General features: G+C 46.1%; 1 protein-coding gene across 1 annotated transcript in view; it reads right to left on the bottom strand.

Moving 5' to 3' along the window:
* The window catches only part of ACSS1 (acyl-CoA synthetase short-chain family member 1), a 30580-nt gene extending 14891 nt beyond the window's left edge, over window positions 1-15689 (bottom strand). Inside the window, exons 1-4 of the mRNA XM_010005011.1 lie at window positions 15676-15689; window positions 15352-15531; window positions 5238-5437; window positions 2381-2556 (exon numbers count right to left, since the gene is read on the bottom strand). Coding sequence (XP_010003313.1) covers window positions 2381-2556; window positions 5238-5437; window positions 15352-15531; window positions 15676-15689 — 570 coding nt within the window. The remainder of the gene's footprint in view (window positions 1-2380; window positions 2557-5237; window positions 5438-15351; window positions 15532-15675) is intronic.
* Between the last annotated feature and the right edge of the window lie 3406 nt (window positions 15690-19095).

The following is a 19095-nucleotide window of genomic DNA, read 5'->3' on the forward strand; positions in this document are numbered from 1 at the left end:
GCATCCCTGCTCCCAGTTCCTGTCTGCCGCTGACACCAGGATTCAAGTGCAGAACTTTTCCAAGGCCAGTCCAGCAGCCTTAGTGATGATGTAAGAGCTACTGGGAGGGAAAGGGGGGCCCTAACGCAGCGATTTTATATTTATTCATATATCTTTCATTATTTTCCTTCTCATCGCTACTGTTTCCCTAAAGCTGTGCAGTTTCGTTTCCAACCCTTAGTCTCTCCCCCTTATTCTCTCTTTTCCCTGTAGAGGAAGGGAGAGGGGTGTGATTTGTTTAACTGCCAGCCCAGCATTAAACCGTGACAGGGACTTCCCTTTTTGTTTTATAACTGCAGTACTACAGTCAAACATTTCCCTTCCCTGGCCCCAGCAGTGCATGACTGTGCTGTTCATTTGATCCTCAAATTCTAATTGCACCTACCCATGAGAAGCCAAGGGCTTTACTTTCCTGCCTCTGTCACTCTCCTCATACTCCACTGTTTTGATCAGTGGGTGAGATCCTCTCCTCAACCCCTATAATCAGAACCACAGGAGAGAAAGATGAAACGTCCTACTAGGTGAAAGCAACTTTTTGTCTAAACTTTGTGCCCGGTCCAGCAGAGGAAGGGGAAATAATGTGATTTAAAAGAGACACTTGTGCTCACTGCACCTTGTAGCAGCAGAAGGCTTGCCTGCTCAAACTGTAGATTTTTCAGGGCAAGGTTGGAAATTTTTCTTATCCACATACAAAACTGGAATAATCACGTTGTGATCCAGATGTTGAACATACGGTTGTAACAAAACCACAGCTGGCTTGCTTCTCTCAAGCTCTGCACTGTTCTAGATGAATAATGATTCCTGCAAGGGCTATTAGGTGGCTCTTTGAAGGGATTTCTAGGTACTGCCTTTTTACAAAAGTATACAGTGTAGACACACTTTATTTACAAGTGAAAACTATCAACAACAGGTCCACATTATTATGACATTTCAGCACTACCAATTCAGGCTGGCTTGCCAGTTTTGGAAATAAAGATGGAGTTCTCATATGCTTCATTAGAACATGAGCTCAAATTTTGCAGTAAGGAATTGCACAATAGCTGGAAAGTACAGCTGCTGCAAAAATCAGTAACGACAGAGTTAATAGCTTTAATGGTTTAATTATTGTCATGTTTCAGACCCTACAGTTGACAATGGGCTCAGCTCAGCTCTTGGATCACCAAAGCCCCTCAGGTTGTTCGCAAACTAAGGAAAACTGTCAGGATGTGCTTTGTGCAGTAAGGAGTAAGACAGTTTCTGAATAAAACCTGCCTCTTGTTTAGCTTACCCTAGAAGTTGCTCCTATCTCATGAGACCAGCACAGGGACTCCCGAGTCATTATCTTGGCTGCAGACTGGTGATTTCCAGGCATTATTACAATGAGTAGCTTCTGTTTATTGCTGCCAGTAAACTGATAAAAGTACTTCTGCATTAGGCTGCAGTCCCATGTGTACCAGCTGGACATGTTAAAACAACAGCTGTTTTATTCCCAAGCCATCAGCGTCCTCCTGTCATGGGGTAACCACGACGCTGCCCAGAAAATACATATTAAGGCTCTCCAGGAACTCAATTATTTCTGCTCTGCCTTTCACCAGTGTCCAGGCTGAAAGTGGCATTAGACAAACCATAACAGTTTCTGAACACAATAAAACAACAGCAATGGTACCAGTGCACTCTGACTCTCAGGAAACACTCATTCCTTATACCTCAGCACTGTTTGCAAGACTCCTAAAATGGAGCAGCATACCCACTGCCCATGCTGAGATGAATCAAACATAGCTTGAGCCCTTTTGACTCACAGTCCTAGCAGACTGTAAATACAGGCAATCCATTTGAAGACTCAGATGCTGCAAGGGGCACCTCCTTCTCATCTGCAGAACGCAAGTCCAAAAAGCACAGATGGAAAGATGATCCAACCAACACTTAGAACTAAAAGGAGTTGTCCATAGTGCCAGCGGGCATCTGCAGAGCTGAGTGACTACCAGGACATACAGATGGTGTCACTGCAACAGAGCCCACTGGGGTTCTGTGGCAGCGCTGGAAGAGCAGCACACGCTGCAAAGCTGCTCCAGAAGCAGCATAAAGACCAGTCATCACCAGCAGATCTGCTGCAGCTACACCAGCATGCCAACCTGCACTGCAGCAGCTGCTTCAGAGGCTTTTAGCTCAGCACACTTATGCAAGGAAAGTATGGAGAATGCCTGATCTTCCTTGGCTGCCAGTTCCCAGCGTAGCTTACAGCAGATCAAAGACCAAAGGCGAATACCAGGGTGCACCATATTTCCCTCCCTCAGCACAGTAAACATCACATACTTCAAGAAACCTCAGAGGAAACAGGCAAGGCTTACCAACACCAACATACCTCCTCAAGGGGAATATCATGGTCGCCCATCTGGACTTTGTTATCTGTCCTCTGAGCCACAAAGACATGTTTGATGCTTGGACAGTTCTTCACTGCTTCATCCACAGTTCTCTTCAGCTCTATGATTCGGCCCCCCCTGACTCCTTGGTTGTAGGTGATAACTGCTTTGCATCCAGCTAAAAGGAGAAAGAATTAGCAGACATAGCAGCCTGTCTTCCAGGCTAGTATGTGCACCTTGCTTTCATTACTTTTGGGGAATCATAGAATCATAGAAAGGTTAGGGTTGGATCATCTAGATCCAGCCCCCCTGCATGGGCAGGGACACCTTCACTAGATCAGGTTGCTGAAAGCCCCATCCAACTTGGCCTTAAATACTGCCAGGGATGGGGCTTCCACAACCTCCCCGGGCAACCTGTTCCAGTGCCTTACCACCCTCATGGGATGATGTTTAGGACAACATGTGTGACAAACAGTCAGACTTACTATCAATCAAAAACAGTCAGTGTCACTGACAAAAAAAACTTTAAAACCTGGGACCCACAGAGATTAGGGGTAGCTGAAACCACCATAGCTTACACAGTCTACCTCCCCTACCCCAAAGTAGAGTCCACTTCAGCTAAACCATTTCTGACAGCTATCCATCCAATCTTCCTAAAACACTCCAAAGGTAGCTATTGGACAAGGCTACAGAGACAGTGGATAATGGCAGAGAAGCTGATGTCATCTACATGGATTTGTGCAAGGCATTTGACACTGCCCCACGCAACATCCTGGTCTCCAAACTGACAAGACGTGGATTTGACAGATGGACCACTTGGTGGATCAGTAATTGGCTGGATGGCCACACCCAGAGAGTTGTGGTCAATGGTTCAGTGTCCAAGTGGAGGCAGGTGACAAGTGGTGTCCCTCAGGGGTCAGTATTGGTACCAGTGCTGTTCAACATCTTTGTTGGAGATATGAAGAGTAGGACTGAGTGTATCCTCAGCAAGTCTGCTGACGATACCAAGCTGTGTGGAGGGAAGGCAGGCCATCCAGAGGGACCTTGACAGGCTGGAGAGGTGGGCCAATGCCAACCTCATGAAGTTCAGCAAGGCCATGTGCAGGGTCCTGCACTTGGATTGGTGCAACCCCCGCAAAAATACAGGCTGGGGGGAGAATGGATAGAGAGCAGCCCTGAGAAGGACCTGGGGGTGATAATAGATGAGAAACTCAACATGAGCCGCCAGTGTGTGCTGGAGCCCAGAGAGCCAAACACATCCTGGGCTGCATCAAAAGAGCTGGGGCCAGCAGGGCCAGGGAGGGGATTCTGCCCCTCTGCTCTGGTGAGACCCCACCTGGAGTACTCTGGAGCCCTCAGCACAAGAAATACATGGAGCTGTTGGAGAGGGTGCAGAAAATGACCATAAAAAGAGCTGAAGCACCTCTCCTATGAAGACAGGCTGAGAGAGTTGGGGCTGTTCAGTGTGGAGAAGAGAAAGCTACAAGAAGACGTTATAGCTCCTTCCAGTACTTGAAAGGGGCCTACAAGAAAGCTGGGAAGGGGCTTTTCATCAAAGATGGTAGTGAGAGGACAAGGGGTAATGGTTTTAAACTGAGAGAGGCTGTCCCCCTGTACCGCATAGAGGAATATGGCAAAGCATCCCCTGAAGGTGCCTGGAGGGGCAAATGTGGACCTGCAGCCCACGGACTTGGATCTGCACCCATGCAGGACCCCGTGCCAGGGGAGTTTGTTCCCGAAGCAGCCCGTGACTCTGTGGGAAGCCCAGGCTGGAGCAGCTCCAGACCTCATGGGAAGGACTCATGAAGGAGAGGTTCATGAAGGACTCTCTCCCATGGGAGGGACCCCGTGGTGAAGCAGGGCAGGACTGTAAGGAATCCTTCTTCCTGAGGAGGAAGGAACAGCAGAAAACAACAAGCTGTGAACTGACTCTAAACCCCATCCCCTGTCCCCCTGTGCTGCTGAGGGGAAGAAGGGAGAAAAATTTGGAACAAAGTGATTTGGCCTGGGAAGAAGGGAGGGGTGGGGTAACATATACAAGCCCCGCTCATTATGTTGTCTGTGTCCTCTGTGCATCTGATTTATCTGATTAGCGTTAAATTAAATTGATATTGTTTCCCCAAGCTGAGTGTGTTTTGCCCATGACCATAATCAGGGAGTGAAACCTTCCTTGTCCTTGTCTCAATCCACAAGTTTCTAGTTGGATTTTCCCCCTTTCCATCCCACAGGCTGGAGGGGGGGGCAGTGAGTGAGTGGCTACATGTCTGGTTCTTTGTTGTCAGTTAGGCACAAACCATGACACCTCTACAAAAGTGGCTAAAGTGAGGGATAACTGAAAAATATTCTTGCTCTTGATAGATTAACTCTATGAAAACAGAAAAAAAAACAAAAAACATTAAAATTACTTTAAGACTGATTCCCTCACACTAACCATACAGAAACGGATGCAACTCCTAGGACATGAACGACTTGTTCTTCTGCTGGTATTTTTAGCATTACTTTTTACCTAATCTCTCTATCAGTGCTTTGGGCTAAGAACATCTCTGGGTGTTGGTACAGGGCTAACAGAATGGGGGCAGACTGCCAGCACTTCCAGTTACACATAAATCACTGTATCACAATGGAGAGAGCAGAATTAGAGCTGTGCAGGAGTATCAAAGAAACACTGTGATTATACTGCAAAAGAACAAATCAGGCCCCATTCCTCGGCTCTGGTTTTCCCCTCCAGCTTGATTGCTGTCTGGCAGTTACCCAGCACAGAATGAATGTAAAGCAATTTATAAAGTTCTTTAAGGCCAGAGAATACTGCATCTGCCACTGAGGAAAAGGGGTTTGGTTCTCCAGTCTACATCTACTTACAGTCTATGATCCTCCCAGCTAAGGACTCCGCGCTGAATCCAGCGAAGACCACAGTGTGAATGGCACCAATCCTGGCACAAGCCAGCATGGCTGTGACAGACAAGGGAGACACAGACATATAGATGGCCACCTTGTCCCCTTTCTGTATCCCATATTTCTTCAGGGTGTTGGCAAGACGGCAAGTCAGGTCCAGAAGTTCCCTGCAGCACAGAAGCAACATTGTGATGAGACCGCACAACCTGTTTTACACGGGGGAGCAAAAAAAGGATGAACTTGAACTGAGCAATGCATCTCAGCAGTATAGGGCACACCAGATTTTGCATCGTAAAGAAGGGTGGCCTGGGGTGAGAGCCAGACTGCCCCTGCCCTGGGGAGAGAAAAGAGACAGAGAGCCACGCTGGCTGCAAAGGACAACCAAGAACCACACACACTGCCCTGCACTGCCGGGCGCTGGTGTGGGTAGCACAGGCTGCTGTTGGGAGCAGCAGGATTGGCTGTCCTGCTGCCTCCACAAGTCAGTGTCTGTTTTAGCCATTCTTGATGCCTTTTTTACCTAAAAGGCTCAATCAGAAGCTGCTGGGAACATGTGGAATAAACACAAGATGGAATGGAAGCCAGTGTCCAAAAACTCCTAGCACTGTTTAACTCGGGGAATGGCTTGAAGTGCTTCACAGCTAGTAGCTTCTCTTTAAATTGCAAGGGTAAGCAATGCATTTGCATGCACAAGGAAGAAAAGGAGAAGTCCAGAGACACTTGTGTCAATGGCTGATTTTACAAGGCTCTCGTCAATGTCAGATCACCCACAGCCTGAACTCCTCCAGTGTCACTTCACTCTGCTGTGCTGCAGAGCACAATGGCCTCACAGAACAGAGACTGCACTCCAAGTAAAACTGCAAGTCAGTGTCTGTTTTAGCCATTCTTGATCAATCAGAAGCTCAATCAGAAGCTGCTGGGAACATGTGGAATAAACACAAGATGGAATGGAAGCCAGTGTCCAAAAACTCCTAGCACTGTTTAACTCGGGGAATGGCTTGAAGTGCTTCACAGCTAGTAGCTTCTCTTTAAATTGCAAGGGTAAGCAATGCATTTGCATGCACAAGGAAGAAAAGGAGAAGTCCAGAGACACTTGTGTCAATGGCTGATTTTACAAGGCTCTCGTCAATGTCAGATCACCCACAGCCTGAACTCCTCCAGTGTCACTTCACTCTGCTGTGCTGCAGAGCACAATGGCCTCACAGAACAGAGACTGCACTCCAAGTAAAACTGCAGCCACTTCTGCACAGAGAAACTTAGGAACACTCAGAACAGGAATAAAGGCTCATTTCACAGTGCTCACTGCTGCAACTTGCTGCTGACTTAATAGCAAAAATGTTCCTCCAAGGAACAAAAAATCAGTTCATGGGCAAAGATTTGCATATACACTTATGATGCCTGCATGGGGGGTAACACAATTGCAGGCATGCCTGGGGCCACAATGCTGTAATGAACTGAAGAGCTCTATATGCCTGCAGTGGAAGGGCTTTCAGAAGAAGACAGGTAACTGTCCCAGGTGAGGCCTGGTCTCAGGCCAAGGAAGGAGGTGACCCTCATGGGAGGCAGCAGAGCACCCCTTACTAGTGCCAAGCATCAGCTCAGAGAAAACTCAGAGTCTGTCAGGAATGAAAATTGTCCTCTGTGAATGTTTGGGGGCTGTAACCTATGCCACCAGGGATTCCAAAAACTGTTAACCTTCAAATGAAATTTGGGGGTCTCCATACTGTAATAAGCTGTAAAGTGTGAATCTGCCAAGGTATCCTTATCTCACAGAACTGGCCATAGCTGTGAGAAAATAGACAAATTAACAAAACCAGTCTTCAACTGGTGACTAAGCTGCAAACAAAATGAAATGTCATTTCTGGTCATTCAAAAATTGTTTAATTTCTTTTTTAAACCAATGCAAATGGGAAATAGGCAAAGCTCCAGTGCTCCACTTTGGACATGCCATAGCAAAACCCCAGCACTTTATGTTATTTATTTTAAGACTATTCCTGCAGCATCAAAGCTGAAGCACAGGGACTCAAGAGAGGTGGCTGGATGTGTTCAGTGCCTGCTCTCTGGCAATAGCTGGCAACAACTGCCACTACAGAGAGACTGCAGCCCTGCAAAGAGCAGATATGGAGAGGCTTTCCCTGGACTGAATTTCTTCCTAATCCCTCACAGTCAGAGACCAGCCTAAATGACAAAGCACAACATTCAATGCCTCTTCCCAAGCACTTCAGGACCACGCATGTTCCTACTATCTACGTAAATTCACAGTCTTTTAGATGTATTATTTTGCTTACTTATACTAAGTTCATGAACTCCAGCTCTTGTGCAATAATTAATTCCCACCCAAGGTTTGTTTTTCTGCCTTGTCCTAAAGGGTCACGCTCTCTGGTCCAGAATTCATCTGATGCTACATTACATAAAAATCTCAATGTGAATAAATATTAAAGAGCCAAAAGAAAACTGAGCTGCTCAATTGCAGAGCACAGGAAGTGAAACAAGGAGCAGACAGGCAGTTGTCAGAAAGCAAAATAAAACCCACTTATCTGCAATGGAAAATACCCAAGTGCTTTCAGAGCTACAGCCTTTTTCTCCTGAACAAAAATGCCAGAAGAGCTCTGGCTATGGCATCCTTTCTGAGCAACTCCATGGTTCATTTGCTTATTCACGACTTCGTGACTGTGATGGCAGAACTTCTCATTTTATGATTAGCCCCAGTATAACATCTGCTTAGTGAGAGCATGCGAGCATGCTGAAAGACAATAAGGACCAATTCTTTACCCCCAGATCTATGCCTTCTTTGTGCTCTTGAAGGGCCTGGAAGTGCAGCACGTGGGGGAACAGACACGAAGGTGAAGCCAAGAACACCAGCAGAGTAATCCACAAATCCTTTAGTATCGGTCGTGTCTTCTGGCTTCTCCAGTTCAAGAAAGGAAGCAAAAATGCTGTCTTGGGAATCTCTCCCTTGACTCACTCACTCCTTCTCATACGTGTTGCTATCTAACAAGGCAGGCAATTACACGTCAGCAGGTTACACATTTCCACTACTTAATCTAGACGTGCCTGAGGGCAGAACAAACGCCCTGCATGATCGTCACCCTGCAGAACTGGGTGGGACAGACCTAACTGAACTGAGCAGGAGGAAATCATGCCCATTACCCTCCTCACCTGCTACTGCTGCCAAGCTTGGCATTGCGAGTCCCTCCATCAGAGAAGGTCAATAGAGCCAAGAGCAATTCTGGCTTCACGCCTAGCGCTGCCCCATGCTCGGCACCAGAGGCAATGCCGTGGGATGCTGGTGGGCTGCACACAGGGAAGGATCTCCCTCTTGTCCACACCCAGGAGGGATGTTGTCAGCAAGGCACGTCTACTGAAAACATACAGCAGATCATGAACAGAGCTAGGCGCTGTCACCCTGGGGCCACTGAGATAGTGCAAAAGAAGGCATCTTCACCTAGCTTCTCCCTGCACTGAAACATGGGGTACAGAGCAAAGGTAGAGGAAACTGAGGCTTAGAGTGAAAATGTCTACCCTGGAAGGGCTCAGCCATTGCCAATGAAGGACAGAGGCTGCAAAGAGGCTCAGAGCTGTGCACTGCTTCTGAAAACCACAAGAATGGACCAACAGGCAAAATGCCAGGTGATGCTTGCAGAGTTGCCACCTGCCTGCACTCCAAAGGATTTCAGTGCTGCCACCCAAGCATAGGGTGCAGAGCAGGGCATTACACTCAGCAGAAGTAAGGAGGACAACCATCAGAGACAGACAAAGCCAGGGGGCACAGAAAGAGTCTCAGGGCACCCCGCTTCCTGCATCCAAGCCAGGCAGACAACGAGAGAATTTCAGCAGAGCAACTGCAGGAGAAGGCAATGTTCTGCAACAAAGGAAGCACTCAGCCCCTCTGGGCAGAGACAGCCCCAAAACTGTTAAGTCAGTTCATGGCGCAATGGTCTGTCCAGAGATCCTTTGCAAAAGCAGATGGTAACAGCTGAGGGCAAGTAACAGTGTGCAGGGCATCAGGATGCCACTCCAAAGGGTAAAGTATCAGGGAGGAGCTGAGAAACAGAAAGAGCAACCAGCTGGCAAGGCAGGTTGCACAAAGAAGGAACAGTGTATATATAGTATGTGCTTTTAAAACAAAGCAAGCCAGGGAGATGGCAGGCACAATAATAAACACAGGCAAGGGTGGTGAAAAATTATGACACATGGAGTATATTCTAGAATCACTTTTGGAAAGCATTATCTTTCAACTGAAAATGCAGACAAGTCCAAGACGTTAATTGTACTATGGCATGAGAGTAGAGAGCTGCTGAACATGAATTTCACATTAATTTACTAGCCAAAACCCTGGATCTCCAAAACCAGAGGGAATCACCATTGTATCCCAGCTACATGCCTGCTCACAGTGCAGGTGACACACTGAAGGGCTTCAAATGTCATGCACAACAGCTCTGTGGAGAGCTAGCTCTCCCACTGTGCCAGCAGGAAAATTGAGCTGGGAGAGGATGGGTTGCATATATGACCCTCTCTCCACATTCATAATGACCAGCCCATTGCAGAGCTGCTCTTGGGTTTGCTCTCCTGACCTGCTGCCTGCTGATTTCCATCATCTTTGGAGCAAGCCCTTCACACAGCTGTTTCATGTCATGATATGAGAGAAGACAGTCTCCTTTCAGGGACAGAGCAGTTTGCTCCTATTGTGCCCCTGAAATTGCCACTGCCATGGCAAGCAGCATGCCAAAAGCTCTGTACCAAGTTTTCAAGGTCTCAGGAACCCAGCTTGTGATGCTCCCTTTGTCTGAGCTCTTTTTGACCTACCTTAGCTGCAAGAGCAATTCTTATAACTGACCAGGTAACCAGGGCAATTTTTTTTTAATGCTTCTTCATCTTTTTATGCTACCATTATGAGTTTACAGCCCTAGTGTAATGAGGTAGTATACAGAAATAAAGGTCTGGTATGGTAAGAGGCCATGAGGAGTGGAGGCATGGGACATGGAATGAAGGAGAACAGGTACAGGACAACAAGAGATTGGAGCACAGGCTGGCACTGGTGGCCCCACACTGCAAACAACTAGTGAATGTGAGCTGATGCTGGACAAAACTGGAGTGGAGGCAACCAACAGGTCCTCTTTGTTTCTTTTTTTCTGGAATAACTAGATCTTGACTAATAGGATTAGAATGTTAAGGGTTCAATTACACTAAGAATAAACTCTTGGCTTTCTCTAAGTAAGGCATGCTTACATTTGCCCATAAAGATCTCGAGCATTAGCACTCTTCTCTTCTAGAAACTCATCAGCTGTTACGCAGGCACCTCCTTGGCTACCACAGCATCACTTCTAAGCACAAGACCTGGAAGGCTGTCCCTTCAGCAGAGCCAGCAGATCACTCCTCGTGCCACTACTTCTGTTTAATCTAACAAACACAGTGCTTCTCTCCCTATCTTTATAACATCTCTGTTCAGATACTACAAGACCATATTTCTTCCAGATCTCTCCCCAGACACAGTGGCGCCCGTGTTTCCAAAGTCCATCACTTAATGCATGGAACAATGACTCCTGTAAAATCCATCACTGACACACAGTATTTTTCTGACACATTTTAGGGATGCCAGAGATAAACATTTTTCCAAGAAGTCTCATGCTATCTTTTGCCACAGCACAATTCCCCAGCTTTCCTGCAGGTATCCTGAACCCAAAGGCAAGGGAAAACCCTTGTGAACTTTTTCAGGTGAGAAAGTGAAAAGTCCCTGAGCTGCTTTGTATGGGGAAAGCTGAAAGCCTGGGCAAGATTTATTTCCAACTTCAACTTAGGAAGCCAACACTGGAAGGAAGAAAAGTTTGCTGTCAGTGAGAAACATCTTCACACAGCCTGTTAAGTTTTCACATGGCTTCCAGCTGCAGTCTTCACTGTGATCTCTAATACAGTATCAACCATTTCAGCTCAGGCTGAGGAACAACCATCCGTTAGCTTGTTAAAGGCATAGCTGTGATGTTGATAATGAAGATGTCCAGCCACTTCTCTCCTACCTACCTATGAAAAGCTACATAGCACTCTTAATTTCTGGCCTCTCAGCTTCTGCTTTCCCCTCCCTACTTTGTATTTTGCCGTTTGAGTGTTCTCTCTGCCCACAGTATTTTCTGCATCAGAGGGAGCAACTTTGTAAATTAAAATAAAACCCTTCTGCCGAGACCGACCCTGCAACCCTTTCCAGAAACTGCTTAGCTAATGCAACTGCTGCCCACTGCTTCCACAGCTCCCTTCGTGTGACACGCTGGCTCACAGATGGCTAAATTGTAGAGGCCATGATAAACAAGGTAAATAAGGGAACACCAGAGAGAATAAAGAACCCTATGTCAGACAGGAGAGGGCTGGCATAACCATAGTTGCTGCCTTTTAACATTCTCTGTTGCTGAGCCTCTACAGGCTGCAAATCAGCAGCTCCAGCCACCAACTCCATCTGCTTATTTAAGGCACTTGATGATATAGTGCCATTTAAAACCCAAGCTCAGCAATGAGTCAGGGAATTCCTCTGCGAAGTTTCAGAGCTCCTGGGAACTGACAACACCCACAGAGAGGGACAAAACACTCTCAGACGGTTTGGACCCTTCTGCCAATAAATTCAGCTGGCTGCTCACAACACCACACTCCTGCAGATTAACTGCTACTTCACCACTGCCCTATCAATGGGTTTATGGTGGTTTAGCCCTCAGAGAGCCAGACCTCTTGATAACAGATTGCCATGATTTGTCCCACTTTGCTGCCTGCAGCCAGCAAATCCCAGGAGGGCTGCACGTCCTGTTGTCACAAAGCACTAAAACAGGTCTCCTGCCTCCCCAATTAAAAGTTGGGATAATTTGAAACTGAATTCCTTCTTAATAAAAATGAAACCCAGAGGGGAAAAAAAACCACAAGCTGGACCAGAGAACTTTTTTTTCCCAAAAAGGCCAAATTGCATCAGCTGGAGAGACAGAGCAAAACTCAGCAGTAAAGATCATCACAGCTGAGCTTGTAAGGGCAGCAACTACTGCTCAAGCAAAACTCTGTGTGTCTTTGCCAATAAGGACATGTTTGAATCCCTCTCCTAGCAGAGCACTTGAACTCAGTTGCATGAACACCACCCACCTTGCTCACAAGTGTTCACAGGAATGTAGATTAATCTCCAGAACAGCCCCACCAGCTCTTTGCTTGCTCCAAGTCAGACAGCTAGTGGAGCAGCAGAGGTAAACAGAGGCTCTTATTTCTCCCAAAGATGAGCAAGCTAGGACAGCCCTTTCCAGTGCAAATGTGTTTTCTTGACAATGCATGCATAGTGGTTGCCCTGCTAATCAGTTTTCCCCTTCCTCGGAAAGGAGGAAGGCTGTTCCAGCCCTTTTCCTGCACAGCTGCCTGCTTCATTTGCAGGCTGTGATGGGAACAGGGCCAGCACTCAGCTGTTTTCTTGTCCCTGAAAGCAACCCAGAGGAGAAGGAAGAGCACCCACGCCAGCAGCCACATCTTTCCTTGTGCCACCCAGGGCTTATCTATAAGGAGAAGCTCAGAGTAGCAAACTTTCCAAAGCAGATAGTGCAAAAAAGTGGTGCCTTGTACTTCTCTACATGTAATTCCTGGACACCTCCCAGCTGAAATTCCAGTAACTTCATCAGAACTGGTCCAGAAACAGGGGCAAAATTAGTATTTACCTCCCTAGTGTATGACTTTGAGGCTGTCCCATTAACAGTACATCCAGGTCCTGAGGAAAAGGGCACATCTCCTCTGCCACAGACACCAGATCAAGGCCCTCCTGATACAGAGCATCTCTCTCATTCCCTCTTTACACTGGGCCTGTCCTGCACTGAGGCTGATGTGCAGAGACCACCCTGCTACAGAAAGCTCTCAGAGAATAACTCAACCAGCATTGCAGCTTCTGGGCCACCTCTTATTTTTTCTGATATGCTTTCCCTCACAAAACTTCTAGCTTCAAGTTTTGTGGGTAAAGATGCCGCTGCAAAAATTTTTCAACTAAGCTCAGCTTCAAAGGGATGTCAGTGCCAACACAGCCTAAGAAACCTTACTGCCCATTTAAAACCTTTAAAAATGAAGTCTAAGGATCACAGAAAAGGCAAAACTTTTGATTGTCTCCTTGCGTACACACCTGTACATTATCACTGTTCTCTACAAAGCTATTTCTGACTTGCTGAGATAAGCAGAGAACCAAGTGACCTGTTTTGCCACATTGTAGGACCAAAGTCTCTTGAAACTTCGTGGCACTCAATTGCAGCTACATCTCACCAAGAGACCAGGCAGAAACAGGAATACGGCTGTCAAATACAAACTGAAGATCAAAACCAGAGGTTCACAACTTGTCTTTCACTTGGATGTTCTTCTCTCTAGTTGCTAGTTACCATATCTTTGTAAGGCTGCACAAAGAGGGATTCCATTTTCAGATGTGGGTTACTTCAAGCCCTAGCAATCACAAATCCACAGGCTGAAAATATGTTTTCTTCCAAACACATTTTGGCATGGCCAAGAAAATAACAGTTCTGCAGCTGCTCAGAAAGGCCTTCTCATATCTCCAAAGATCTTGAAAAGATTATTTGAGGATCTGGAGCAGCTCAACACATTTTAAGTCGCACAGTTTAGGGGCACAGCTAAAGTTGCTTTGAATGAGGCTCTGCTATCTGATGGGTTGCCCTCTTTCTCAGATTAATCAGAGCACAATTCCCACCTTTGACCTACTCCCAGTTTCATACCTGGTGCATGAAGAGAGTGGCAAAAGTTCATACACCTCTCCAAACTCTGGGAGAAGCCTTTCCTTCCATCCCCTTTTCTGCTACCAGAATGACAAAAGCAAAATTCAAAGCATTTAGTCAAGCTACCCAGTTGCTTACAACACATTATTTATTAACACACCTACACAGACTGTCAAGTCACAATACCAAGATTAAAACCAATTCACTTCTTCCACAGCTTTATATCAGATAGTGTTTATTTCTGTTCCATGGAGCACAAAGCTCTCAAAACTATTTGTATACTCGCTCCTCCTTGCCGACCAGCTTCCTCACTCCAATGAATAATGTTTTCATGAGTTTAATATAAATTCTGGAGGTGCACCAGACCATCAGAACCTATTTAGATTCAAAGAGTTCCAGGAACCTCAACTATCAACCAACTACAACAAACATTTTGTAAAAGTAGATGCCACTGCTTCCTATGTCTCCTCTGCTTTCTTATCCAGCAGATAAAACATCTGGGTCCCTCAAAATACACACTGAGGAACATAGAAGTCTGGGAAACCTTTAACTCTCACTAGAGTGATGATGATGTAAAAGGCATTTTTGCAGGCAGACCTGTCACCTAAATGAGGGTACATAGTAGGGATATGAGGAATATGCTTGAAAACTGCCATATTCTAACAAAACCTACAATCTACAGCAGCAGTTATAAGTCAGTGTCACTCAAAGCAGCCTCAAGGTTTCACTAAACTGCACTGAGGACAGGGAAGAAGAACACAAAGAGGGCTTCAAATCCCTTTCTGCCAGGACTCAGTATCATGCTACTGACCATCAACATAAGATGTTTGCACCAAGATATGTGCTGCTGTGCTGAAACCACAAGCTGCTCACAAAAATTTTCCCATGAACGCTTCTAATAAGCAAAAAGAAAACTGGCCAGTGAGAACATAAGCCCGGGAGAAAAACAAGCCTTTCTCTCTTAAAAGCTCCCTCTTAAGAGAGAATAATTTTACAGGCAGGCCTGATTAATGCCATAACCAGATAATGCCAGATCTCAATCTGAAATCTTCAGCAGCTGTCACTAAGTTATATCCACTGTACTTCTCACCCTGTAATATATTATACAGGTGTCTGTGGAGCCCTGCCCATGAAGACCCCAAGGGAAGAACATAATCTCTTGGTAGGAACACACTTCTGTTTTTCAGGAGCTATCTCATCATGAAACCACAACCTAGCTGTAGTTTTGGGGCTGCAGGTCCTATGTGCTGTAGTACCTTGGAAGGAAGCAGAGTTTCAGAGAGGTCTGATTTCAGTGCAGCAGCTCATCTCTCCACTCCACCACATTGCCAGGCATTGTAAAGCACCATGAGAAAATGCCATACCTGTATGTGACATGTACTGCAGTGCCAGGCTCATCTCTCTCCCAAATCAAAGCCACTCTGTCCGGGGACTTTTCAACATGTTGATCCAAGCAATTTACTGTAAGAAAAAAATGATGTAAACAAAGCTTGATCATAAGCAAGGTGCTCTGTAAACTTAGCTTGGCCAAGCACAAAAGGAAGCTGGTGTAAGATAACACATTGTCAGCTAGCTAGCCACACACATTTATAACAGTGGAAGTGAGAGCATTTGTAGTACAGGTACAGCTGTCCTTTGCCATACCTGTAGTATGCAAATACTACAAATACTATACATGTTACAGTTACCTTAGCAATGGCATCCCCACAAGAAGCCTCAGCTGATTCAGTTCAGCTTAGCTCCACTCTCTAAGCTTAAACCAGCCCAAATCTGTCCCCTGCTGCCAGTAGCACAAAGATGCCCTTCTGATGTTTCTGCTCCCTAGAGCAGCATTTCACTACATAAATCTGACAGTCTTCCCTAGCTTGCGTTTCTAGCACTGCATTGTTTGAATTTCTAATTAAAGGTCATGTGAAACACTTTTATTTCAGGGTATAACAGAAAAGCTGAGTCTCAGGATCTAGGGTAAACTGACAGAGAACAGACACACACACATTACCAGAAGTCTGGGAAAGATGAACGAGTCTCAAGCTGTGTGATATACCTCCTAAAACTTAAAAGTCTAAAATTATCTTCTGAAGGTGTATCTCTCTCCCTCAACAACTAGAGGAAATCTGAACAACTATATGAGGTGTTCAAGTGAACTCTGGAAGAGCACCTACCCTGAAGAATCTTCTAGAGAATCCACCCAAGAAACCTGTCTGCATATTCAACAGCAACTTGACTGATGGATAGAGATTAACCTGGTAAGTAATTAATTTGAAGCCTAAACTACACTTAATTATTCCATTATATTCTTCCAAAGGCAGTTACTTTATTTCAATAGACAACTCTTAAAAACCAGCCAGGCACACTGCTGTGTGGACAGGCTGGAGAGGGTCCAGAGAAGGGCCACAAGGATGATCAGAGGACTGGAGAACCTGCCATATGAGGAAAGGCTGAGAAAACTGGGTTTGTTCAGCCTTGAGAAGAGAAGGCTCTGAGGAGACCTTACTACCAGTACACAAAGGATGGCTACCAAGAAGATGGAGACTCCCTGTTTACAAGGGGTCACATGGAAAAGACAAGGGATATTGGGCACAAGTTGATCCTGGGGAGATTCCGACTGGACACAAGAGATAAACTTTTAACCATGAGGACAGTCAAGCATTGGAAGTCTCCCAAGGGAAGTGGTAGATTCCCCCACATTGGACAGTTTTAAGTCTCAGCTTGAAAGGGTGCTGGGCCATCTCATATAAACTATAGTATTACATAAAAAGGTTGGACCAGATGATCCTTGAGGTCACTTCCAAACTGGCATCCTGTCACTCTATGAACTCAGAGAAAATCCTGAAAAAACATTTGCTGAATTTCAGATCATATTTCCTGGAAACATTAATGCTAGTGGGGAAGGATTCATTTTTCCAGATAAATTAAGTGCAACAAAAGCTGAGACAAATTGCTGAGACAATTTGTGAAGTTTAAGCAAACTGCAGCCTGGGAGTCAGCTTCAGCTGTTCTGCAATCACAGATTATTTACTCCAGCACATGGAGGGTGGGGATGAGCCCCTAAAGGTGCACAGAGAGAGAAATGCCTTAGAATTTGGCATATTTCATTACAACAACTGTCAATCTCAAAAACATGGAAAAGCAGTCTTCAGCCATTTAAAGTCTTTTATTTTTTAATGTAAATCCCTGCAGCAATACTATAAGGGACATAAAGCCATTCCTGAGACTATCTGAACAGGATACAGGAGGGCAAAAGCACTAATGGGGTTATACACTGGTTTCCTCTGTCATCTGTCCACAGGTAACTGGATCTGCTGTGGCTTGGTCCATGAATCTTGGCAACTCCCACCTCCAAGCTCATTGCAGCAACACCTGCACATATTGTTCCACACTGCAGTAAATCACGTTAATGGGTATTCACTGCCCCAGCAAGTGTTTCTTACTTGTGTGCAGCTATACTAGCCTACAGAGGAAACTGCTGTTGCAGAAAGCCCCAGCTGAGCCAAGTGAGAGCTTTAGCTCACTGCTCAGTAAGAACCAGCAGGTGAAGCAGGGCCAGTGCTATTACTTCCTTCCTGATCTTAAGCTTACAAGAGCCTTTTGCTTGTTTTACAAAATAGAACTTAGTTACCCTTCCCTTACTAATACAGCCTAATGGTTTCTCCATACGCTTTCTTGCCTCCTGAACAACACGTGGAAACAATTAATTTTGGTAAGACATGATCCTGAAAACCCAGGTTGGAAGTGCAGTAGTTTGCTGGGTTATTCTCCAGGCCAGGACTTAGAATGCAATCATCCCAGAAGTGCTGAAGTTCACAGTTCCCCCAAATCCTACTGCAGTCTCCCTAACCAAAAAGCAGCAGAAGACTCAGGTGTCTGCGGTCCAGCTATGCTCTGGTTTCAGGGATCTGAACTGTTGACCTATTTCTGCAACTAATTCAAATCAAAGAGATCAAGGGACAAAACTAGAGCCTCCTAGCAGAAAACTAGCCACTCAGCTGAATTAATTCCATGCATCTGTTTTAGTGGTCTAGGATTATTTCTTTTTCACCTACGCAGAGAAGAGTAAGTGACATTTGGTGCCTGCAGAAGAACCAGACCCAAGACATGATCTAAGACCAGGCCCAGCAATATCTGGATTTCAGACACCTGACCCACATGGGATCCAGAAAGGGGGTACTGGCCCTGCTCTGCAGAGAAAAGAAACAGATCACAAAAAGAGATCCATGCTCAGCCAAAGTCTTTGTTTCAGTAGGAGTCAATGAAAACAGAAGTCTGGATGCTGGGTGCTGCAAGCAGGCCTGTAGGCACACCTCCATCAACTTGGGATCCATTGCTGGGCATCATCTCCTGGGAGAAGACTCTCCCCTATGTTCTCTAGAAGCCCTGAGGAATGTTTGCTCTTTTGCTGCGAAAAAAGGTGGCCAGAGACGTTACAGTTCCTGCACTACTGACCTGCAGTCTGGTCCTTCAAGCGCTCTCTCAGGAATGGGAAATGAAGTTAAGAAGCATACAACCCTGTTAGAAGACTTCACCACCGAGCTGTACCCTAGACAGGTCTGGAGCTCACTCCCACTGAATGCAGCAGGGCCACAGCACAGAAAACCCTCCAAGGCAAATATGGCTGAGAAGAAACTCAGAGGTAGTTATGACTGTCACAGCAAATTTTTCTCCTCCTTCACGTGAAGTTGGGGGAAAAGACCCAACTCCTCATTTAAGAGAAGAAAAAGAGAACTGCAGCTTCCCCCCTGGAAGACTGGAATTCCCAGTGTGGCCCACCTTTAGCCCACCTTTGTGTGGGCTCTGCGGAGCCCACCACAGGACTAAGCAGCACCCCGCGGCCGGCCACCGGGGTGAGGGGTGGGACAAGAGGTCAAGGCATCCCTTGGGCGGGGAGAAACATGATGAAATTCAACGAGGGGAAGTGGAGAGTCTTGCATCTGGGGAAGAACAACACCATGTCCCAGTACAGGTTGGGGGCTGACCTGCTGGAGAGCAGTGTAGGTGAAAGAGACCTGGGGGTCCTGGTAGACAGGAGGATGACCATGAGCCAGCAATGTGCCCTTGTGGCCAAGAAGGCCAATGGCATCCTGGGGTGTATTAGAAAGGGTGTGGTTAGT

Source organism: Chaetura pelagica, unplaced genomic scaffold (genome assembly GCF_000747805.2).
Source record: "Chaetura pelagica isolate M959 unplaced genomic scaffold, ChaPel_1.0 scaffold8, whole genome shotgun sequence".
NCBI lineage: Eukaryota > Metazoa > Chordata > Aves > Apodiformes > Apodidae > Chaetura > Chaetura pelagica.